The 26,384-nt window shown below is 39.1% G+C and overlaps 1 protein-coding gene across 5 annotated transcripts in view; it reads left to right on the top strand.

Moving 5' to 3' along the window:
* LPAR1 (lysophosphatidic acid receptor 1) overlaps positions 1-8,379 on the top strand; it is a 132,016-nt gene extending 123,637 nt beyond the window's left edge. For 4 of the 5 annotated variants that reach the window (XM_038553087.1, XM_038553088.1, XM_038553090.1 and 1 more), the window contains exon 4: positions 5,912-6,213. In XM_038553087.1, coding sequence (XP_038409015.1) covers positions 5,912-6,213 — 302 coding nt within the window. Of the gene's footprint in view, positions 1-5,911 lie in introns of all 5 variants that reach the window. The other variant, XM_038553091.1, reaches the window with a different exon arrangement.
* The last annotated feature ends 18,005 nt before the right edge of the window (positions 8,380-26,384 follow it).

Below are 26,384 nucleotides of genomic sequence, written 5' to 3'. Positions count from 1 at the left end.
GGTCTATATGTTGCTGTTGTTATTTTTAAGATTTTATTTTTGTGTAACCTCTACACCCAGAGTGGGGCTCGAACTCATAACCCAGAGATCAAGAGTTGCAAGCTCCACGCACTGAGCCAGCCAGGCACCCCAAGATCTGTATATTGCTCATATCCTTCCTTAAAGGATAAATGTTGCTCTCGGGAGTGAAGGAAACATTGGAGTACCTCGCACGATGAATGAAATCATGCAACTTTCAATGTATGAAGCATTTGCTTTGACCATGAAGAAGCAGAAGTGTATTAATTTTATCTTCTCGGTGTTCTAGGAAATGGATTTTATAAAGGGTCGAGTTTATTCTTTCAGAAAAAAACTTTAATTTCAGAAAGTCGTTTACATCTCAATTGCAGTGACCCCTCGACTGCTAGACCTAAGAAAAAGCTTTTTTATCTGTGGTCTGTTATCTAACAGCCTCTTTTAAGATGATACATAGTTTAGAAGGATTTCTTAGCCATATTGTTTATGTGTTCCTTAATAGCAGAAATCATAATATAACTACAGAAATTGGACGGAATTTGGGGATCCCAAGATACCCATGCACAATTTAGTGGCAATGGAAGGAGTGCATGTATTTGAACATTTATTTTCCCCTTCAGCCTCTACCACAAGCCTCTGAGATTAGACTGTTTCTTAGATCCTTGGAGAAACAAGAAGAGAGAGGCCGACGAAGAGGTTGACTTGAACACAACCCTGGTATGGAACTGGGTTAACCTTGACTTGTTTTAGATCTGTGGGCTGTCTGGTTTTGGGGTAAAAACACAAAATTTGCCAGCCAGACTGGAAATGTTTTCTGGTTTTCCTTTGTCAAAAACTTGGGCTCTTTCCCTAGCCGCCTTCTCTGTCAAAGGTTTTCTCTCTTTTACGTTGATTCTTATGTTCCATATGTAAGCAAAGTTCAGCTCGTTAGGGAAAAGTCACTCTAGGAAAAAAAGACTCTAATTGTGGGACCAGATGGTAAGCATTATTCAGCCGGTGAGGTTGTGTAGATTTGAGGGAAGGTGTGGTAATGTGATCTGGTTCTGCAGCTGTGACCTGTTGTTCCAAAACAGCCTCCTTCCCCCCTGACTTTCACGTCTACATTCCAGCACCTCTTCTTCCATCTTTGTGGGCATCGGAGCCCTCACAGATTGATTTGACAGATGCGTAAGAAAGGAATGAAGCTTGTTCTAAGAGGAGAGTAACTTCAGCTATTTTATTCTAACCCAGGGATATTTTTTCAGTATCCAGCTACCTGAGTTACTTGTAACATGGACAAATAGTGCAGAAGGTAACCACTCTTGTTCAGCATTCTGGGAGACAGTTTTCCAGGACTCTACTTGCCATGAGCCTACCATGCCCTTAAGACATCTGCATCTGAAGTCTGGCAGGTGCCTCAAGACCACAGATGGGGAAACTCGCACTCATCATCCCTAGTCTCCTCATCTTCCCCCAGAAACCCCGATCAGCCCTTTTTCCTGTGGTTCCTCCTTCAGTGAAAGATAGCATTGTTTTTCCTTCACCCCCCTGGAAATTGGGACTCTTTGTACCTTACCCATTTCATGCACTCCATCTCCTAAATACTCTACTGATCCTTTCCTATTCATCCACGTTGCCATTGCCATGATTCAGACTTTCATCATTTCCCTTCTCGAATTTGGAAACATCCAGTGTTTCTGTCTTGATTCTAATCCAGTTTATTTTCTTCTTCCATTCTATTATTGTGTTCTGCAGTGAGGCCAATGACATTAAAATCTTATGGGGGAAGTAGGTGAGATGGTTCTTATAATCTCCCATGGGTTGTTGCAAAATGTGGCCGGGTCTGAGAACTAGTGTGCCACCCTGGAGAAATTTCAAATGTCTTAGCCAGATACACAGGCCTTCATGACAGACGTTACAATAACTATAAACTACTTATACTTCCTCTTACTTTCCTACTGTTGCATATGATACCTTGGTTTTAGGCCTTGGTCTATGGGACTATGTCCATCAGAAATGTTCTGGAAAGCAGTGTCCCCACTGAGCATCACATCATTTCATTTGCCATCTTGGTATAGGCATTGAGTTGACACATGAGAACCTCCAAGGTGATTTAGGGCTCCCATGCTTCTCTGCATTCCCTCTCTTTTTCTTCTTCTTATCCTCCTTATACTCAACAGCAAGTCCTTGGAATCTCTTAGAGTCGAGGTGGTGTCATTAGAACTTTTTGAAATGCCAGGTTTTCTACAGTCCAAAATGTGTTTCCACATTCTGCCCTTAGAGGAAATCTGCTCTGGTAGTGTGCTCTCCATCAGCCTTCTCTCGTGCTACCCACAATGGCTATAGGTAGTAGAGTCAAGTAGATGCACAGTGTATAGAGAGCTTTTACATGTCTTGCCTTAATGTGATTCTCACCACACCCTGTGGAGTAGACAGGGTGCTGTCACTTTTCTACTTTACTGACAGGGAGATGGAAATCCTTTTTACTCTTACTAACCTGCTACAGGTATGCACTTGAGTCTCTACAGATTAAGTTGATAGGGTCCATAATCCATGTCTCAAGTCCTATCACCCAATTGAATTATGGTTGGCTACTTATTACTTATAGGGGCCTGGGTTTATGTAGTTTTTGGTTTTAGAAGCCTGGGGGTAAACCCATACTTTGAGCAAACTTGATTTCGTAACATTCACACTCACTGTTTATTTTTTAAAAGATTTTATTTTTAAATAATCTCTGCATCCAATGTGGGGCCCAAATTTACAATCCCAAGATCAAGAGTTGCACGCTCTACTGACCGAGCCAGCTAGGCACCCCCACTCACTGTTGTTTAGAAGCCTCAGCACCTTTGTTCCATATCCGTAGTCCATCTTCATTTTTGGTCAGTTTGGTCGTTGGCACCTCCGTGAAAGAGAAGGGAAGAGAAAATACTGGAAAACTGTGTGATTGGTTTTAGATGTTGATTTTTGAGGCCTGTACTGTGAGTAGCCTCAAATGACTCAATCGAGTCTTGAAGAACCAGAGTATTGGGACTGTGGGTTGGGCTTGATCACAGTACTAAAAACAGTTGCTTTCAGTGAAGAAGGGAGATGATTCCAAGTTCCTCAATGAAGTGTCCGCATGTATTAGCTCCTGTATCAGCCTGGTGTTTCCCACTTCCTGTCTCTGATCAAACAAATCTTCTTGCCTCCTTTTTTTTTTTTGGTCTAAAAGTAAGACCCAAGGGTTAGTTTCTGAGACTCTGGCTTTTATTGAAAAGATCTTGCTCTTTTTTAATTTAAAAAATGGAAGAAATTCTTAAACAACAAATGACCCATAGCTGAATGCAGTCACTTAAAGTCTATGAGAATAAGGATGTTCCCTTCTGCTGCCCGGGAGGAGAAAAAGATCATTTTATTTAAAATAAATCTGTTGAGATGCATGTTGCTGGTATCTAATCAAGCTCTGATTTTGAGTTCAATTAGAGCTTTGATAAAAGAAAGGGAAAGGAAACTTGCAAGAATGCTCTCCCATTCATGAAGGGCCTGCGTGTTTTTAGTTTCCAAGTAAATGGAATAATGGGACCATGCATTTTCCATCCAAGCATTTTCCACCCTGAGAATCATTCCCTTCCTGGCTTCTCAATGAATAATGCATTATTTCTGAAACCCAAGAGGCATTCCTTTGACTTCCCTTTATGTTTAGCTTTCTGAGTGATTTTCAAGCAAGGAAATTCAAGGACTTGGAATGAATGCTTTATTAACATTTTTACTTGAAGTTCAAATAGGTCCTTGGCTATTATCTCCTGATATTTGAAATATTTTTTTCTTTCTATCTAAGGCAAGTCTAAGGTATTGTATTTAATAGAAAATGAAGTACCTTGGACAGTCTTCAAAGTGAACAGCAGTTGAAAACCAATACACATTTGTGTTTTCGAACAAAGAGCTTGAGGAGGGTACTTTCCTCCTTTATTTTCATTTCCCTGCGGAATAGGTTCAAGGAAGAAAGCTCGCATTTAAAACGGGGCTGTTTTTGGAGACTAAATCTCATGTGTTTACATTTTACAAAACTCACTCCTTGAGGCTAGTCCAAATCCACGACCCCAGTCCAAGCCTGAATCTACTGAGGCCAATGCCATTGCAGTCTGAAGATGCAGTTGCACTTCAGTGGTCATCCGTGTTCACCGTGTGTTTCCCGTGGAGCCTGGTTATATATATGGGGTGAAGCTGTAAGGGGAGGTGATGGTGCCCACCGGTTCTGCTGACCCGTGTCCTCTTGGCCGACAGCAGATCCTGGAATAACAAGGTAGATTTTAGTGCTGTTTCACAATTTCCATTTTCCCTGGGAGCCAAATGAGTGATTTTAGGAACAAAGTCAACTGAAATTAAGAATATAGTCTGTATTTCCATGCTTTTGGACAGTTCTAGTAAGATCTTAACAATTCAGTATGGTTCGGAGGAAAGGAAAAGTTGATCTAAAGTAATGAAACAGCTAAAGCATAAAATTTGGTTTAAATTATTTAGGTTTGAAATGAGTCAATCGGAGAAGGACAAACATTATATGTTCTCATTCATTTGGGGAATATAAATAATAGTGAAAAGGAATAGAAGGGAAGGGAGAAGAAATTGGTAGGAAATATCAGAAAGGGAGACAGAACATAAAGACTCCTAACTCTGGGAAAGGAACTAGGGGTGGTGGAAGGGGAGGAGGGTGGGGGGTGGGGGTCAATGGGTGACGGGCACTGAGGGGGGCACTTGATGGGATGAGCACTGGGTCTTATTCTGTATGTTGGCAAATTGAACACCAATAAAAAATAAATTTATTATTAAAAATAAATAAATAAATAAATAAATAAATAAATAAATAAATAAATAAATAAATAAATAAGGTTTTATGAAGTCCAGGGAGCAGAAATACAACATAGTGTTTTCTCAGTCCCTTCATTTGAAGGGATAATGGTTTCTCTCTCATATGGTGTTGTGCAGATTCAGTGAGTTAGTATTTTTTAAAGCATACAGAACAGCATCTTTTCAGGGATGGTTGAATAAAAAGTAAACATCCGTCATATCGCTGGAAATATGATGCTGAGCAGATAAAAACAGTATTATTGTTGTCATTGCTAAAATACATACTTAACAATTATTTTCTTAGCACTCATTTACTCCTTACACCAAACCTGATGAGCTAAATATAAGTTCTCTTTTTCCACGTCAGAAAACGGAAGAAAATAATTGCCTAAATTCACCCAGTTATTTTTTTATTTTTATTTTTATTTTTTTTTAAAGATTTTATTTATTCATGAGAGACATAGAGAGGCAGAGACATAGGCAGAGGGAGAAGCAGGCTCCCTCTAGGGAGCCTAATGCGGGACTGGATCCCAGGACCCAGGATCATGACCTGAGCCAAAGGCAGACGCTCAACCACTGAGCCACCCAGGTGCCCCATCACCCAGTTTTTTAAATAACAAAGCAAGGATTTGGGTCCATTCAACCTGAATTCAGAAAATATTCCTTAATTAAACATTAAGGGGCATTTGTCACAGACTTACTTTTTGCCCTAAAACAACATTATACTGCTGAAACTCCCCCCCCCCCCCTTGTAGGTGTTGAGGTGTGTATACCCAATGCAGTCATTCATATCTCAGTTGCTAAGCTTTGCTCAAAGTAATGATCATCATTGTCTTGTAAATACTCAAATTTTAGTAGGGTCTGAATCAGTGAGATTCTATAAATTATTTTAACATTAAAACTTTCTTCTGTTCTTCCCCCCCCCCCCCACTCCGAAAATTAGCATTTCATTTCAGATGATGATCCGGTGGCTTTGAATCTCAGCATTTTTACATTGAACTGAAGTCATTTCACATTACGGTTGCTTGCTTCATAATTATGTATTTTTTTCTGTTCTTCTTTTTGAAAATCTTCTTGATCCCTGTCTTTGTAGGTGCCTTTATCATCTGCTGGACTCCTGGGTTGGTCCTGTTACTTCTCGATGTGTGCTGTCCTCAGTGTGATGTCCTGGCCTACGAGAAGTTTTTCCTTCTGCTCGCTGAGTTCAACTCCGCCATGAACCCCATCATCTACTCCTACCGCGACAAGGAGATGAGCGCCACCTTCAGACAGATCCTCTGCTGCCAGCGCAGTGACAGCACCAGCGGCCCCACGGAAGGCTCTGACCGCTCAGCTTCCTCCCTCAACCACACCATCTTGGCCGGAGTTCACAGCAATGACCACTCTGTGGTTTAGAAAGGCAACTAAGATGAGAAGCCAGCCATCCTTGATTGAGGGATGAACAGCCTCCCCCTACCCAGATGCCAGGGCAAGGTGTGGGGTGTGAGAGAGAGAGGAAAAATAAACTCGTGTACTTAAACACTAACCAATGGCAGTATTTGTTCCTAGACCCAACAAGACTTGAGAGATGTTGCAAATTAGCTTATGTGACCACCCTCATCCTGATCCCCCTTCCTTTTGAAAGTAGAAAGTGAAGATCTTGCAATGGAATTCATAAACAGACTCTGGAGTGTCCATTTAGACTACACTAACTAGACTTCAAAAGATTTTGTGTGGTTTGGTGCAAGTCAGAATAAATTCTGACTAATTGAATCCACAACTTCTTCTACATACAGGCTTCCCTTTTTTTTTATTTCTAAATGATACATTTCATTTAATAAACATGTTTATGCCTGTCAGCATGCTTGTGATGGATAAGACTATAGGCTGTTTTTAAACTTTCATTAACTCCATTTTTTTTCCTTATGTAGGGAAACTGTAAATTAGAATTATTTTTTAGAAAGCATGCATGTAATGTATGTATGCAGTATGCCTTACTTAAAAAGATAAAAAGGGTATTAAAAATTTTAAATCTTCTAGGACATAGAAGAACCTAGATGTCAAAGCCAGTATTTGTTTAGGCTATGAAACAGTGCTCTAATATTACCTTTTTATCAAAGTGTTATAACACATCTAAAACCGGGAATGTAAATTTATTACCAAAAGAATATGTACTCTAAAAAAAAGTTACTGGAGATGAAATGCAGTACTATTGTTCCCACATATTTATAATCTCCAAGTGCATTCTAATTATCAGTACATCAGAGGAATGTTTTAATAGCCTGTGTTTTTCTGTATTATAAAATAATACATAGTCATTGTAGAAAACTTGAAAAATACAGAAATGTATAAAAGAGAAAAAAATAATTACTGGTAATATCACAACCCAGAAGTAACCACCGTTAACAGCTTTTCCCCTTGTGTATGCCTCTATGTATATTATATACCTTTTTATGTAATTGGCATCATACGTAAACAATTTTATAACCAGTGTTTTTCTTCCACTGCAGAGTTGTCACAATTTCCTATGGCATTAAAAATTTTATAAAAACATAATTTTAATGGCTATACAATATTCCACTTAATGGATGCAACTCCGTTTATTTAACCGTTCCCACATTGTTGGCTACTTAGGTCATTTCTAATTTTCGCTGTTATAAATAACATTGCAGAAATTCTGTGTACATAAAACTTTGTCCATGTAATTGATTATTTACTTAGGACATATTCCCATGAAGGATTTTCTTTTTTAAATGTGAAATGTCTTTTTATGCTCTTACCTTTTCTAAAAAGGGATTTCCTGCTTTGCACCACAGGAGTGGCAGTTGAGAGGAAAGCTACTTAAGTTGCCGTTTTACATAAGAAATGCAGTGGTCACTTGAGTTGAGAGTGACTTCTTTTTATATCACAGATGGACTGGAAACAGTTGTCACAAATAACCAGGACGCCCTAATTAATATGTCTAGCAATCCCAAATTTTGTCCAAGGAGCCAATTTCCAGCTCTTGGTAGCCACAACTGTAATGTAGAGGTGAAGACAATGCAAAGAAATGAAACATACCAAGTGAATAAAGGATCTTCATTTAAATGGCTCGAGACCCTCCTGTAGCAAATGGGTTGAGTGTGTTGGTATGTGACTGGATACTGTGTATTCCTTCGGAATCACCTCCAATAGACTGCCACCATCGTAGGTGATATCTGTTCAATGGATTGTCCAGATGAACTAGTTATTGCACCAATTTGTTATAATAAGTAACCAGTAAAGTCCCAGTCATGAAGCAGGTATGGGAACGTTGGGAGTATGTTTAAGAGAAAGATGTCCAGTAGAATTGTTTTGTCTAGGAAGGAAGAAGTGCGTTCAGTCAGCATTTGAGCAGAGGGCAGACTTGTAAGGTGCCCACAGTGAAAAGAACATGGGGAGCCAGTTAGAAAGGTGTTTGCACATTCTTTTTACAAAATACAAAGCATTTTATGTGGGAAGTGAATGAAGTGAACTTGGACTTTCATGTGAGTATATTCTGGACTTTTTGAAATTAAAAACTTACTAATTGGACCTTAATAAATTCATTTTCAGAGTTTGGCAGTGCGTGGTTGTGGTCAGTGGTGTTTCTCTTGCTCAAAAAGTCTTCCAGTTTGTGTTGCATGGTGCCTTTCTTCTGTGAACGACTTTATTTCCCTGCCACCAGGGCTTCTGAACTCTTGAGGGGAAGCCACCATGTCCTTCCCCACCTCAGAACTGCTGCTTTCCAATGTCAGTAATAAGTCTCATTCTTTGTGTGAGTTTCTTTTGGAAAAAGTGATTTTTATGAAAACCTTATGGTGACTTCATGAAAAACGCTCACTAGGAGTTTATAAAGTCACAGTGATCTTCATGCTTATTGATTTTTTCTTTTTTTTTTTTAAGATGTATTTATTTATTTTAGAGAGGTGGGGAGGGGCAGAAGGGAGACAATCTCAAGCAGACTCCTGGCTGAGTGGAGAGTCCCATGCGGGGCATGACCTCACGACCCATGAGATCATGACCTGAGCCGAAACCAAGAGTCGGACACTTAACTGACTGAGCCACCCAGGCACCCCTTCATGCTTGTTGATTTTAATTACTAACAAAAGTCATAGGTATTTTCCAATTATATGCCAATTATATTCTTTGAAATATATTGCTAAGATGTTGGAGAAGATAAAACATTTATTCAAATGTCCCAATGAGTATTTGGAAGAGTTCTGAATCTTTAAATTTAGGTGGTTTTAAGATTGTTAGAAATCAGGTATCTTAGAACTCTTCTTCACGAATTAACCACCCCTCACATATTGCCTTTTTTAAATTAGCAAAGCCATCATTTTCTAGACTCAGAACCTCAGCTGATATATAATTAATGAGTCTTACTTGTTTTTTCATTTTCTTTTCCAATTAACTATTAGGTTCCACTCTGTCTTCCTCCTAATTTATTCTACTAGTCCCTAAACTTTTGAAATGTAATATTGTGATATTGTTTCTAGCCCTTTTTCTTTTAAAGATTTTATTTATTTGAGATAGAGCATGAGCCAGGAGTAGAGGGAGAGAGAGAAGCAGACGCCCTGCTGAGCAGAGAGCCTGATGCAGAACTTGATTCCAGGACCCCGAGACCATGATCTGAACCAAAAGGACATGCTTAACTAACTGAGCTCCTCTAGCCCTCTTTTAAAAACCCAACTGGTGATTCTTGCTAGATTAAAACTGTAGAAGCACATCTGTATCAGGTTCCTTCATTACACCAAGGTAAGAACATTTTTATGGCAAGACTTTTGAAACAAATTACTTACTTTTAACATCAAGTGAGCTTCACCTGACCCCAAACCCTCCAAAGGATGGGGGTTTGTATGTGTGTTGGGGCGGGCTTGGATGTAGGCATCACCTGAGAGAAGAAATGTGTATAACTAAGAGCCAAAATGGGTCAGCGATCTTCCAACATGGTGTGTTCATTCTGTAACATTCATTCACCTGTACCTTGATAGTCTCCCCCATAAAATTCTCTAGTTCTTCTTGTAAATACTTACAGACTATTTACGAATCTGTTTAATGGTGTGACATCTAAAGGCCATCTTAAAATCTAAAGCAGAGATTGGCAAACTAAGACCCATTGACCAGACTACCAGTTTTTGTATGAACTAAGGATGAGCTTTACATTCTTAAATGATTGGGGAACAGGGGAGGACTATCTTGTAACACATGGAGATTATGTGAAATTCAAACTTCAGTGTCAAATAGTTATATTGGAATACAGCCACCCTCGTCAGTATATCGTTTCTGGCTATTTTTTGTACTGCAATAGCAGAACTGAATAGTTGCAACAGAGATCATCCCTTGAAGTCTAAAATAGTTACTCTCTGACCCTTTACAGAAAAACTGTGCCAACCCCTGATTTAGATATTTCATTTTCACCCATGCTGCCCTCCTCATTTGACAGTGTATTGTTTACTGGAAGGGGGAGGGAGAAGTGGGGCATGCTATGATCTCTTGAGCTCTTGACTGCAGAAACGATTATCAATTGCATTTTTTATACTAAACATAATTTTTATTTTGAAACAATCTCAAAGTTTGCCAAATTTACAGAACATTTTCTTGAACCATTTGGAAGTTGCTGACATGATGCCCCATCATCCTCAAAAGCTGTGTCAGTCCTGCAGACGTTTTCTTTCACAGTTCGAATACAGCCATCAAAATCAGGAAATTCACACTGATAAACTACCATTTAATTCACAGCCCTGTTTAAGTTTCACCAATTTTTCCACCAATGTTCCTTGCAGCAGAAGAATCGAGTCTAGGATCACTGGTTGTATTTAATTACCACAACTCTTGAGGCTTCTTCAATCTTGAAAAATCCCCAAGTCTTTCCTTGACCTTCATGACCCAAGATCACTGGTCATTTTGTAGAATGTCCCTGAATTTGGGTTTAATATTTCTTTATGATTAGGTTCATGTTACTTTGATAAAAATAACACAGACGTGTTGCTGTGGTTCTTCTCACTGCATCCTATCAAGTAGCCCATGACATTGATTTGTTCCATTACGGGTGATATCAACTTTGGTTACTTGATTCAGGTGTTGCCTGCCAGATTTCTCCACTGTGAAGAAAACCATTCTTTTTACTTTTTTACTTTTTAATTGTTTTGCTTTTAAAATTCTTTGTAATAATAGCATTTTGTAAGAAATATTCTATTCCTCATGGAATTTTAATGTCTAGTCTTAGCATCCATCAGTATTCCTTAGATGAATGAATCATTACTGCGATGTTTGCCAAATGATTTTTTTTTTTTAAAGATTTTACTTACGCATGAGAGACACAGAGAGAGAGGCAGAGGGAGAAGTCCCGATGCAGGACTCGATCCCAGGACCCTGGGGTCACCCCCTGAGCCGAAGGCAGGGCTCAACTATGAGCCACCCAGGTGCCCCCCTAAATGATGAATTTCTAATTCTTTTTTTCCTCTGAATTTCAGGTTAGCTTTCTACTGTAAGAAAAAGTTTCGTCCTCTCCTATTTACTTATATCAATATGGGCTCATAATTCCAATTTTATTCAAGTAGTTATAATGTTGCTAACATTTTAAAATTAAGCTTTCTTTTTGAGGTAACTGTAGATTCACATGCAGTGGTAAGAAATAATCTGGAGAGATTCCTTTTATCCTTTACCCAGTTTCCACCAATAGTACTATCTTGCCAAACCAATGTAAATCACAACCAGGATATTGACATTGATACGATGTATAGAGTGGTTCCCTTACCACAAAGATCCCTCCTGTTACACTTTTATAGCCACAGTCCTTTCCGTGACCCCCATCCTGACCCCTAGCAACCGCTAATCTGTTCTCCAATTCATCAAATACATTTTAACATTTTCACACTGAAACTTCTAGTACTTTTTTAAAACAATGGTTGCAACTTGGAGGGCCTGATACTTCCCTACAGCTTGTGTGTGTACTTGTTCAGAGACCGAGTTTTGTGATTATAAAAATTGCACAGACATAACTATTTCAAGGAATACAGAAATGGATCAAGTAGAAAGTAAAAATCTCTCCTCACAGGTGGAAGCGAGACCACAGATCTCTGTTGCATTACCTAAGAAAAAGAGACCCTTACAAAGGGATCTTATATTTCATTTTATACAACTTTCAGTATCTTCGCATTGACATCAGGGAAGCCAGAGTTCATTTTGCTTTGATATAATATTGTTTATAACTGGTTTGCATCTTATTTCTTGAAACTTTCGGGAAAAGAATCTTTTTTTCTTTTTAAAAAAGATTTTATTTATTCATGAGAGACACACACACACACACACACACAGAGAGAGAGGCAGAGACACAGGAAGAGGGAGAAGCAGGTTCCATGCAGGGAGCCGGACGCGGGACTTGATCCCAGGTCTCCTGGATCACGCCCTGGGCCAAAGGCAGACGCTCAACCCCTGAGCCACCCAGGTGTCCCCTTCCACAACCTGATAAAGGTTTTCCCTGCCATTTAAGAATGCTGCAGTTAAAATTAAGTAGGAACAATGAAGTACCAAGGTCCGGGCTTTCAAATTAATGTTTTATCAATATTAGTTTGTGCTTTCTGAGTGTGTCTTGTTTAGCTTACCTTGACATGCTTTGGGAAGATTTTTAATATTAGTATACGTTGGATTTGTAATGTGATCTGCAGCTTACAGAAGACACATAATTTGTAATTTGGTCTTTGTAAAACCCCTCTTCCACATGAAGAAACTGGATCTCAGAGGAAAAATCAGGGACCTAATATTTGTTGTCTATAGAATTATTTCAACATAATTGCATCTATTCTATGTGGCAATCCATAATTCCTCGTACGTCCTTATCCTGGGTCCCCAAACAAATTTTGAGTTCCTTGAGGGGTAAGATGTATTGCATTATTTTTATCTTTTAAAGAACTTGGCACAGTAAAAGCAATAGAAGGTAACAGGTCATAAACAGGTGCATGATTCGTTTTGTGCGGTGCTTAGACTTGTATAGGCATTCAGGTATGACTGTATCCCAAACTTGATTATAAATTCTTTGAGAATGAGATCATCTTGTACTTTATGCCTTTTTATGATGCAAATTACTGGAACAAAACTACAAAGATGGTGCCATTTACTTAATGGTTCTTTATTGAGAACTATAAAACCATAATTAGACGTGATAGTTGATATGATCTCATTCTTTTCTTGTTCACAAGGCCTCTTTGAGAGCCCTCCCTATACCAGGCACGTATGGTACTGCTGTGAATGAGATAGGCAAGATCTTTAAAAGGAGCTTAGAATTTAGGAATGCAGCAGAAAATGGAGAGACACAAGTTAAAAATAAAATTACAAATTGTATTGAGTTGTGAAGGAAACTCTGGCATGACAAAAATGAAAGGAAAATAAAAGGAATAAAGACGGCAGGGAGAGAGACTGCTTTTTAAAGAATAGTCTAGAAAGGCTCCATCTTAGTATAGGAACTGTCCCCTCAAAATCCTCACCTTGGGCCTGAGTTGCACAAAGGTGTGACTCTGTGAAGCTCCTGAACCTGAATCCACTCTGGGAAATTGTGCACACCCAAACCACCCATTAGTAAAAGGGCACCCACCTAGCATAGGTAGATAGGAATTCCCAGCAAGATGCACAAATGCTTGGTAGGAGATTGCATAGCATTTTGGAAAGAAGAGCAAGTATAGACTGTGAGATTGAGGCTTGAAAGGCAGGAGGCAGCCATGATGTCTTGAGCGATTTAGAGAGTCATTGTGTCCTGATAATTATGGGGAATGGGTTAAAGGATTTAAGGAGTGGCACAGTCCGGTTTACATTTCAGAATAAATTGAAGACAAGGAAGCCCAGAGGCAAAAGACAAGATCAATGGCTGTCTCACTTGCTGGGATGAAAGATGAAGGTGGTAATGGAGGTGCAGAGGAGGAGGTGGCTGGATTTGTGAGGGCTTGGACCCCAGAGATTGTGCGGATAAGGTCCTAAGCGATGACCTTGGCCCCCAGATGGATGGGGATGTGATGTGGTGAGGTAAGGAACACAGATGAGGAGCAAGTTTACAGGAAAGCGATAATGAGTAAAATTTGAGGTAGCCATGAGCTGCCCAAGGAGAACGATGCAGTAGCAAAGTGGCCATGTGATACACGAAGCCCAGGGTACCCCTCTGGCCTGAAGATCCAGATTTAGAGTCCGATGTCTTCTGCTGTCGTCCAGCCACATTCCTCCTCAAGCCAGGAAGCACAGAGTCTTTGATATGTTTAAGAGAAAGAAAGAAAAGGAAGGAAATAGGGAGAAATAAAAGGGCAGAACTTGATATCTGAAAATATTATCCAGGAATAAGTGGAGAGGTTTCTTGTAAACGAAATAAGGTTAGCTATCTATAACATATTTGGGGTTTTTACTTGGTAACAGATTATATATATATATATATATATATATATATATATATAATCTCCAAGGTTGGTAAATATGTATCTACCTTAACGTGTAATTGAAGTAGACATTTTTAGAGCTTATCTATATTTTATTTCCCCCTCCTTCCAAGGCTCTTGGAAAACTACCTACCTGCTAGGCAAGTCCTTGTGACTAATGGCCAGCGGACTATATGAGTGGATGCGACAAATGTCATTTCTAGGCCAAGAAACTAAAAAGCCCTTGTGCTACTCTCCAGATCTTTTCGCCGAAAGCCAAACATGGAGACATGAACATGAAAAGACTGAGGTCCCCATCAGCCTGAGACCTTGACTGATGAGGCAGAGAAAAACCCCTGCCAATTCATACCCAACGTACAGCATGATCAAGAAATAAACACTTGCTGTGTCTACGGTGGGCTTTTGCGGTTCATTTGTTACTGCCACATAACCTAACTTACGTTGACAAATAGTATTAAATTTTGATGAATATTATGATTCTAATCTTTTCTAGGTCATAAGGAAGATACATTTAAATTTTTTAACTTTGGTAGAGGATACCAAAATACATTCCAAAAAAAAAAAAATCATACCCATTTAGAGTCCTACAGTATATACACAGGCAAAAACCTGAATCTAGACACAGGCAGACTTTATACCCCTCCTAAGAATGAACTCAAAATGGATCAAAGATTTAAATGTCAAACACAAAACTTAAACTCCTAGACGTTAGAAGAGAAGTAACTCTAGATGACCTTGGGTGCAGCAATGATTTTTTTTTAGACACAACACCAAACGCATGACCCATGAAAGAAATAATGGGTAAACTAGCCCTCATTAATATTAAAAACATCTGCTCTATAAAAGACACAAGAGCATGAAAAAATAAGCCACAGACTGGGAGAAAATATTTGCAAAAGATATATCTGATAAAGCACTGTCATCCAAAATATGCAAAGAACTCCTAAAATTCAACAATAAATTAGTCCAATTTAAAAGTGGGGTAAAGACCTGAACTGGCACCTCACAAAAGAAGTTCTGTAGGTAGCACACAAGCATATGAAAAGATACGATTTTCTGCCATTAGGGAATTCCACAGTAAAAGAGAAATGAGAGACCACCACACACCCGTTAGAATGGCAAAAATCCACAATACTGACAATATCACATTCTGGTAAGGCTATGGAGTCATCACAACTCTCACGCATTGCTGGCAGGAACACAAAATGGTGCAGCCACTTGGGAAGACAAATTGGTGGTTTCTTACAAAACTAAACTTAATCTCAGCATAGGACCCAGCAGTCACTCTCCTTGATATTCACCCAAAGGAACTGAAAACTTTCCACATAAAAACTCTGCACATCGATGGGAGTTTATAGCAGAGATACCACTTTTTTCAGTGTTTTTTTTGTTTGTTTGTTTTGTTTTTGTTTTTTTTTTTTTTTAGAAGCCCTGCTGTTCAGACGGTCCTTGGAGACACCAACTTAGATCTTTCTGATATCTGAGGAAAATATTTTATAGTCACAAGCTGAGCTTCATTGTTCGATCATGTTCTCCTGACTGTGCCCTCAATTTCTTCTATGCCGGAAGCCTGGCATCATTTGCCATTTTTAGAAATTGACACTTTCAAACAATTCTGGCTCCTTTATATTTAACAGTCCTTTCTTTAGCTCATCTGTCCCTTGTTGTCATTTACTATAAATGACAAAAGGAAGACAAGCAAAATCTCCAACACTTTACCTGGAAACGTCTTTCTTAAACCACGCAGTTCACTGGTCCATGTTCTACTTCCTGTGATGTAGGTGTCAGTGTTTCTAAACGTTCTGCTCCTGTTTTAAAAGGATCCCTTTGCCTTCAATTTCCAATACTGTTTTTCTTTCGCTGTTAAGTCTTCACCAGCGGGGCATCACATTTATGACGCCAGCTTTGGAAATGTCGCATTGTCACTTCTTTGGTGTTACTGGAATCTATTATTGAATAATTTCTTCGGCTGGGATCCCCCAAAACTCAGTCCTGTGCCTCTTCTCTTCCTTTCCTATCTTTTACTAGACACTGTCATCCAGTTCCATGATCTTAAAAACATCTGTAAGCTGACAGCTCTTAAATTTTTATCTGTGACTGCTGCACAGGCTCTGGACTCCCTACCTTAAGAGTTTTCAGGATGTAAGAAAAAAAATGAAAGCCCTGATTTGTTTTTCAGGGTTCTGTTATTCACAGCTGAATGTATTTCTAGTTACGTATTCATTGGATCATGTCATAGTATCTCTACTTAACGTTGAACATTTCAAAAATAGGATCATACTTCATCTTACATGTTCTGAATTCCTTTAAAATTTTTTTTGCTTCCCAGGGAAGCACCTATTAAGCATGTGCTGGGTTAAACATTATGGCACATATTTGAGAAAGTGTGGTCAACAGGGAGGTTGTAGCACGTCCTCACAGAGTTTATAATCCAGAAGGGAGAGAAGCCATTGGGAGAATGATGATTACAAGTGAGATGGATATGATGGGAAGGGGGCTTTACCTTGTCTGAGAGTGGGGATGAAGCCCAAGCAAGGTTTCCCTGAGAAAATCCCTTTAAACTTCACAGCCAATAAATAAATAAATAAATAAATAAATAAATAAATAAATAAATAAATAAAATAAAATAAAATAAAATAAAATAAAATAAAATAAAAAATAAAGTTCACAGCCGAGGACTGTAGACATCATCTACGAAAAAGAGGGCAGGAAAGGTTGATGGAACATCATGCATAAAAGTTTTAAGGCATGCCCTCAACCTGAAAGATTACGTACATGGAGCATGAAAAAGGGGAGCAGAGTAAGATGATTATTAGGAACTATGTCGAGTGGAATCCTGTAATTTGTGCTGAGTTTTTCTTTTGAGTAAAGGGCAGGGAGCCACCCAAGGGTTTCAAGGCAGGGAGAGAAGTGATGGGCTGTGTTGATTCAAAAGCTTACTGACTGTGTAATAGTTGAGAGGGGGGGGTACATGTGGATGGAAGGAGGTCAGCAGGATGCACTAATGTGAAAAGTGATATTCGCTTAGACTAGGCTGTTGGCAGTAAAGATGGACAAAAGTGGGAATATTTTAGATGTAAGAGATGGAAGCAGTCAGGATTTAGTAATGTGATGGACTGTGTTGCAAGGGGAAATGAATAATAATGTTCTCTTGTCTCCGACTTAACCACTGCATGGTAGTGGTGCCATTTACTGAGATAGGAAAACTTAGAGAAGGAACAGATTTGGGGTGAGGGTAAGATGAAGAATAGGAGTTCATTTGCAGATGTGTTTGGTAGTGGCTATGTCTGGGATTTCTACAAGGAGGTCTGTTTATTCCTGAAGCACAGGACTGAATGTATGTTAATGTTTGTCTTATTAAAAGATATCAGGGATCCCTGGGTGGCGCAGCAGTTTGGCGCCTGCCTTTGGCCCAGGGCGCGATCCTGGAGACCCGGGATCGAATCCCACGTCGGGCTCCCGGTGCATGGAGCCTGCTTCTCCCTCTGCCTGTGTCTCTGCCTCTCTCTCTCTCTCTCTCTAAAAAAAAAAAAGAAAAAAAGAAAAAAAAAATAAAAGATATCACTTTTGGGGGCAATACTTGATATACTTTAGACATTTATTGGTGATATCCCTCTAAAATCCTCAATAATATTAAAAAAATAATGATTGCTCAATCTGGTCTAGTAGAACTAGCAACTTTCATTTTTTTAAAAAGTACAAATCTGTTAAAAATGTAAAAAAGGGATCCCTGGGTGGCGCAGTGGTTTAGCACCTGCCTTTGGCCCAGGGCACGATCCTGGAGACCCGGGATCGAATCCCACATCGGGCTCCCAGTGCATGGAGCCTGCTTCTCCCTCTGTCTATGTCTCTGCCTCTCTCTCTCTCTGTAACTATCATAAATAAATTAAAAAATTTTTTAAAAAATGTAAAAGATACCACTTTTCTATTAATTATATTCCCTTCTTACTATTGCTGCATTACTATTTCCTTTATGTCTTTGGTAGAGGTTGTCATTAGTATTTTCCAAGCAATAGCTATTGGGTTGTGTTATTCATCCTACTACCTTCTTCTATTTGAATTTAATTCTTGATTCTATTTTTGTTAATTTTACTTAATAGCCTGGCCTTATTTTGTGACATGTGAGTTAAATGCTCCACTCACATACAAAACATTTTTATTTTTTAAGTCTTTAAAATTTTTTTTAAGATTTGAGAGAGAGAGAGAGAGAGAGAATGTGTAGAGGGAGAGAATCTCAAGCAGACTCCCCACTGATAGTGGAGCCTCACGTGGGGCTCATTCTCATGAGATCATGACTTGAGCCAAAATCAAGAGTTGGGGGCTCAATCGACTGAGCCACCCAGGCACCCCACAAAACATTTTAAAGATGTGAATTTACCCTGAATGCTAAATTCAGATTTGGAAGCATGTATTCAATTTAATTTAACTTTTAATTTTAATTTTAATTTAAAGATTAATTCATCATGTAGGGGCGCCTGGGTGGCTCAGTCAGTTAAGAGGCCAGTTCTTGATTTCAGCTCAGGTCATGATCCAGGGTCCTGGGATCCAGCCCTGCATTGAACTTGGGCTCAGCAGGGAGTCTGCTTGAAGATTCTTTCTCTCTCTTTCTCCTTCTCCTCCAACATCTGCTCATGCATGCTCCTTCTATCTCTAAAATAAATTTTAAAAAATCCGTCATGTAAAATTGAAATTACCTTTTCAAACAGAATAATAATGAAAGGAATGATATATTCAGAGTATAGAATTATGCAGATAACTAAACATATTTTTAGTTTTGGAAGTGCTGTGGGAAATAATACTCATTAAGAAGTACCCTCGGTGTTCACTGCATTAATTTATACACATATATTGGAACAGAAATGGGCTATAAACTTCAAGTATCATCTATTTTAATGAGGCATCAGCCCCAAGCAGGCCATTTATAGGAAGACTCCTACGGCTCACCATTATGGGGAAGACAAACCCAACTGAAGCCCAAATGTCACCGTCTCCACTGGAAATATTTTCTCTCCTTAATGCCCATAGCACAAGTCTCAAGAAGGAAGCAGAATGATGCAATGCAGTGGCACTCAAGACTCTGCAGAGCCAATACCTACCTTTACTGACAGTTTTCTGTTTAAAAATTATTATCATGGAACGAGATTCTTAGATAATGCAATCCACCTAATTCATAATAAAAAAAAAAACCTATGTAATTCTGTAGCCATAATATAATGGAAAATGTAGAAAACGAAACTGATTTACAATAAAATGATGCACAGAAAGGCACTACAGAAAAGAAAGTCGTCACCTGTTTGCACTAGTTTTGATGAGTAAGTTTAGATTTTAGAGAAACAAGAAATTATTCAACCAAATATAGTAAACCCTCTCAATAATACAATCAGTGAAGTCTGGTAGATTTAATCACGTTAAACCCGGTGGCACATTATTTAAAGGTCAATGAGATGATTAAGGCAAACTGGAAGCAGTGACCTTCTGAGATTTCTGGGGTTGCCTGTGTGGGCCCAACACCATCCCCTCCCAACTGTAGTTTGGAGCCTCCTGGTGGCAGTTGTCCTACTCCAGCTCAACACTGATGGGAAGAATTCCAGATCCTGGTCTTTGAATTCTTTGAACTGGGTTGCAACATTACTGCTTCCCTTATTAATTAATGAGTGAAACTAAATCTTTGCCGTGTTTTCATTTTCTTTCTCTATGAGAATCAAGATTTCTTCTAAAAAAAAAATAAATAACGACCACCTAGCACTCTCATCCCCTAAAAAAAAAAAAACAAAAAAACGTTGTTTTGAACAAATGCTGAAAGCCCTGGTGGTGGAAACAGGTTCTTTCTCTTGAAAGGAGAAAGAACGTGCATGAGCTTGTGGCATAAGGACGTGCCAGGAATTATAGACAGCAGCAATGCCTGCTGCAAACACACAAGAGCAAGACAGGACCCGCTACCCCTGGGCAGACCCCGAGGTCCAGTCCTCTGACACCAGGTGGGACCAGCCTGCAATCCTTGTGACTCTCAGACCACACCTCTTCTGTCCAGCGTATCCTGGAGCTTCCTTCTCTAGCCAGATGTCTCAAGGGAGAAGTTTCTGAGATAAAATAAAGGAAAAAAATGGAACAAGGAGGAATTTCCCAGAGGAGACTGAATTAAACTTCAATAAACTATGTTTTGAAATAATTGAAACTAGACCTCAAAAGATTGAATTCAGTTATAACAAAATAAAGTCACATTTTTATCCCTCCAGGATGTAACTATAAATTTTAACTATACCATGCAGAAACTGGATCCTGGCATAGAAATCCTGTCTTAATTTGTTTTTTTCTCCCCTTATTCTGGACATTTGTATACACATATATCTCAACTTTTAAATTGCTGCATGATATTCCAAGGCATGCATGTACTGTAATTAAAATAAAGCTGGGTGAACATTAAAGTGTTTATAATTTTTCCCTCAAAAAAAATGCTGAGATAAAAATCATGTATCTTTGTGCACTTGTCTAATTACTTCCCTAAGATAAATTTCTAGAAGTGAAATTGCCTATACAGCAACTCTTCGTGTTCAATTTTTGATGCTACTTCTTGGGTGACCTTGAAGATTTTTAGTTATTAGTCCATTTCCTTATGCTTTCATCAATATTGGTACTGAGCAATCTTTTGATTCTTAGCCAAACTGGTATGTCTTTATTCTTCTTCTTTATTTTAATTTTGATTTTTTTTTTGGTGAGATTGAGAGTTTTTTCATAAGTGTATTATTTTTCTTTGCATACTCTTTTTCTATTTTTTTAATGAGTTCTTGGTCACTTTAATTTGGAATGTTTTTATTTGTTATAATGGCCCCTTGTTTTTCTTATATATGGTGAATGTTTTCCCTAGCTTTGAATACAATGTGTTTGGCCACATAAAAGTTCTTCATTTTCCCCTAATTCTATATTATTTTCATTTATGTTTCCTGAATTTTACGACAAAATTAGAAATGCTTTGTCCCCTTCCATTTTATAAATGTATTTGACTTTTGTTCTATTTATTTTTTGTGTTTCTTTTTTTTTTCAGTGTTTATTCAATCTCACTGCAATTTGAGTATGATAGGAAGTGGAGATGTACCTTTGTTTTTTCGAAGAAGAAAGTCTTTGTGTTTTCATCTTCTGGTTCCCTATTATTTTGTTTCAGTTATGTAGCTTATCAACAGCCAAAAGCTTGATTTTGCTTTACTATTTATTCCACAATATGTATGGTAGAGTTACTAAGCTTATTCTCTTTTTTCCCTTATTATGCCTTTGTGTATCTTTAATTTCTTTGTCCTAATTTTCCATCTTGAAATTATTTTTTCAATTTCTTCCAAGATACACATTTAAACATATTTTCAGGGGCACATTGGTGTCTGCATCCTGCGCAGCACCTGGTTCCTGCCGAGTCTGCATCCTGGGCTCTTGAACTGCCTGCTGCAGACCTGAAACTTATGAAAAAGAATTTAGAAAAATGGGAGTGTTTGCCCCTGGAGAGAGGAATTGGAATTAAGTGAAATGAACCCGGTGGGATAGGATTTGAAACCAGGTGAGAAACCTGTGAGAAATCCAACCTGGCTGTACGTCTGAGAGGCTGCTACCTTATTAGCATCACAAGACGAAGCACGCTGCTGTCACCTGAAAATAATAAATTAAGTTAAAGAAGTATTTTCCGAAAATAGCTTAGCTTCTATCAATAAAAAAGAACACCTCTGTGTATTTCCCTTTTTCAAGTTCAGAAATTTATCAGTTTTACTTCCTTCCTACCCTTTCCTCCAAAAAATTCTTCATATATCTTAAAAATTGGCATATTTAATTTTCAGATCCTTTTTCCATAATGCAATTTCTCTTTGGAGGATCTTTACTAACATATGCCAGTAAGTCCTTAGATTGCTCTGCTGATTATTTTGCCAGTTAGGATTTTTTTGTGCCATATCTTCCTCTTTCTTTACTCTTTATGCTGAATCATTTTTCTTTCTTTTTTTTTTTTTAAAGGATTTTATTTATTTGACAGAGAGAGTGAGAGAGATCTGAGCAGGGGGGAAGAGCAGAGGGAGAAACAGGGAGCTCCATGAGAGGGGCTCCATCCCAGATGCTTTACCGACTGAGCCATCCAGGCCCCCCAGAATCATTTTTCTTTTGGCCTCCATGCATGATTTTTTTTGTCTAAAAAGCATATTTTGTGACTGCTTATATGTGGGGAAACATGTTTCAGTTTTCCTCTCACATGAACATTTTTTGGCCCAGTATATAGTTCTTGGGTAATAATCTTTTTCTTAAGAAATTTTTAACATTGCTCAATTGTCTTTAGTGTTGAATGTTGCAGGAGTGATAAATGGTGCCAGTCTGGCACATTCTCAGAGTGTAGCATTTAATCTTGGAATTCAGAAATCAGAAGTCTCTAACTCGGTATTTTTCCCCTAAACGTCTCTTGCATGCTTGAGAAGACCTAATATTTAGTAATGGCTGGAAGCAAAATTGGATGTTTCCATTAGATCAAGCATACTGATTGCATTTTGGCACCTGTTGTTATTTTGCTGTTTTTCTGTTTTTCCTGTTAACAACTGAGACAGACATCCTGAGATCTACTTTGACGGTGCCATTTGTCGTTTTTTCCTTGGAGGATCTATGAATTTTTACTTCACATATTTTGAGGCTATTTTATTTGGAGTACTTATGTTTAAAATTGTTTTCCTAGTGAATTAAATCTCCTACCATAATGCAAAGTGGTCCTTGTTACCTCTAATAGTGCTTTTAAACTTAAATACTTAAAATTTGCTATCAATATAATTCAATGCTTCTTTAACTTTTCTCATCAGGACTCAGTGAGTTCTTGCAATGTAAACCAGTCAGTTCAGAGAAAAGATTTTCTATTACCTTTTTTTTTTTTTTTCATTTGCTCTCTGGTCTCTTTCTGGAAGACTTAATTATGAAGATGTAGGATCAGCTTCATCGATTATACATATTACTGGCCATTATCTTATCATTTATATCAATGTCTCTTTTGCTCCAAATTCTTGAATAATTCTCACTAAAATGAAAGCCCATTGTGAGCAGGGATTGGTTTGCCTCTTGTTTTGTCCCCAATGTCTTCATGTGAGCGAGAATGGACAACAGAAGAGGGACTTAGGTAATATTTATTGAATATGCAAGTGAATTCTTGGGGTGCTGTTCTAACTTGTTTTCAGCAGTCCAATGTTCATCCTACTATTTTTGGCTTCTATTATTTATTTTTAAATTACATAAATCAGGGGCATCTGGTGGCTCAGTGGTTGAGCATCTGCCTTCTGCTCAGGATGTGATCCCAGGGTCCTGGGATCGAGTCCTGCATCGGGCTCCCTGCACGGAGCCTGCTTCTCCCTCTGCCTATGTCTCTGCCTCTCTCTGTGTGTCTCTCATGAATAAATAAAATCTTCTAAAAAAATTACATAAATCACCTTTTTTTCCCCCACAGGAACTCCTTTTTGTTTTCTGACTGTAGGTTTTTCCATAGCACCCTAAGGAAGTGTTATGCATCCCTAAAGTCAATTAAATTGCCCTGACAATACACACTGTGATTTTTCAAAAATACTTTTCCTATGTTAGTCAACTCTGTTTTTCTAAGAAGAGCTCAGTACTAAGCTAGTGATCCTCTCTATGGCAAAGTGCTTTTGATATCTTTTTAAAATTTAATATAATTTAAAAAAAATTAAATTTATTTCATCTTGATCAGTACTGGAGCTCATCTGAGCCTTCTAGCAATACTTGTGCTACTTTTTGGTGTCCCCAGTAAGGCTCAACCTGACCAGTTACCATTGACAGGGGGGGTCTGTGAACAAGCTTTTCTCTGGGTATGGTAAATGGATGGAGATTCTGGAACTCATGCAGTTTCAATTTACAATCAGGAGTTATGACACAACATTCACTTCATAGTTACTCTGAAGACCTCGTATGAATCTCACTTTGGTGAAGCATAGGGTTAAGGAGGAAAAGAGTCAACATCTAAAGCTTTGGGGGCACAGGATTTCTTCATGACATTCAAAACTTAAGGCGAGGACTGAAGTGTGCCTGCACACATGACCGACCACTCCTTAAAGGCAGCGCACCTGGTGGATTCCAGTGGGAATCTCCAAGACAGCCAAGTTCTGACTCTGATTTGCATCTCTCATTCCTCACGGAGAGGCTCTGTCCACACACTAAGACTCATTCCCCCTCTGGTCACAGACCCCAGCTGGGGTCGAGACACCTTTGTTCAGGTCGAGGGGAAGAGGGCCATCTGCTGGTAGTCTGCAACCAGGAGGATTGTTACCAGAGATACAACTTCCATGCCAAACACCTGAGACAGAGCTCCAGGGGTGACATTTGATTAAATTCTCAATTGATTGTGTTTGCTTCTCAGGAATTTTCCTACCCAGGGGTACCTGGCTGACTCAGTTGGTTAAAACATCTGACTTTGGCTCAGGTCATGATCCCGGGGTCCTGGGATGGAGCCCCATGTTGGGCTCCTTGCTCAGGGGGGAGTCTGCTTCCCCCTCTCCCTTTGCCTCTGCTCGTACCCCCCCCATCTTTCTCAAATAAATAAATAAAATCTTTAAAAAGGAAAGAAATTTGTCCATCTGTCAGAGTTAAGTTCAGTAAAGGGGATCTACAGTTGCTGACTTGAAAGACATCCAAGGGCTTCAGATAACCCCAGTAGAAGAGAGGGGGGAATCTAGATTGTAAATAAAAAGAGCTTCTGGGATCCCCATGTAACATAGGAATGTGGTGTGTGTGTGTGTGTGTGTGTGTGTGTGTGTGTCTATGTGTTGGGGGGCAAATTTTGACCAGAGAGGCAGGGAGACGTAGTCGACAGTGATTAATTTATGGAAATTGTTTTAGCATCCCACCTTCCACATGAGAAAGCTCTTTTACCGCCTTGGTTATTCCCCTCCATTGCTCTGAGAGCACTTTTCTCTGCCTCCACTGCTCCTAGAAACCGTGAAAGGATGCAGGAAGGGGGAGGAGATGGGGGGAAAAGATACAAACCTGCTCTTCGTGTAAGTCAGAGGGAAGACAAGGGTTTCAAATTGGGTACCATTTAATGGTTTTTGAATTGCATGTTTAAGATGGATTTTTTTCAAAAGAAATTATTATTTTTGGCTGTTTTGACTGCGTGTCTTTGAATGTGACATCACCCAGAAGCACTGCTGCCCAAGATTCATAATGGTCACAGCTTTCATCTTTGCTCCCATATCCCTATACTGCCTATTCTTAATCCAAAATTCAGAATTTTGGCTCTTTCTTAAAATGGGTCTCCAAGCCTTAGCACATGAACATTTGACTCTGGCCTCTCTGGCTCTATGGTAGGAAGAAACTGTATTAATATTTACTACATAGCATTATATGTCTTTGTGATTTCTTATTTTTAAAAAGATTTTATGGGCAGCCCAGGTGGCCCAGCGGTTTAGCACTGCCTTCAGCCCAGGGTGTGATCCTGGAGACCTGGGATCGAGTCCCATGTCAGGCTCCCTGCATGGAGCCTGCTTCTCCCTCTGCCTGTGTCTCTGCCTCTCTCTCTCTCTCTCTGTCTGTCTCTCATGAATAAATAAAAAAATAAAATCTTTTTAAATAATTTTATTTATTATTTATTTGAGAGAGAGAGTGTGTGTGTGTATGAGCAGGGAAGGGGTGGGGAGGAAGGGTCAGAGGGAGCAGCAGACTCCCTACTGAGCAGGAAGTCAGATGCAGGGTTCGATGCCAGGACCCCAAGATCATGACCTGATCCAAAGTCAGATGCTTAACCGACTGAGCCACTCCAGGTGCCCCTGTGACACCTCATGCAATAAATTGATGATAGAAAACCCATCTTCACTTGCTTCCTCCTCCCACCCCCGACCCTGCCTTTTGCTTTACAGTTACAGGCAGTGCTGGGGATATTTGCACCAACATCGCAAATCCTTTTTAGAAATCTTCAACTAAATTCCAGTGGGGAGATAGTCAAGTGGAGAGATTTTCACAAGTATCCAGAAAAAATTCACTTCTTTCCTGGACAACAGAAGTTCAGAGGTAAAGTCAAACAGAGCAGGTGAGTTCCTTTGAATAAAAGCTGGTGGGCGGGCAGTTTTAACCTCAAGCGCGGGAAGGGTTACTATAAACAGGATTGGGACCAGCTTCTTTCACTCACTGGAACAGGCTGTAGAGTGTGGGGCCATCAAGCAG

This window comes from Canis lupus, chromosome 11, assembly GCF_011100685.1.
Source record: "Canis lupus familiaris isolate Mischka breed German Shepherd chromosome 11, alternate assembly UU_Cfam_GSD_1.0, whole genome shotgun sequence".
Taxonomy (NCBI): Eukaryota; Metazoa; Chordata; class Mammalia; order Carnivora; family Canidae; genus Canis; species Canis lupus.
The sequence above is the reverse complement of the archived record's forward strand: the minus strand, read 5'-3'. Positions and strand labels throughout refer to the sequence as shown.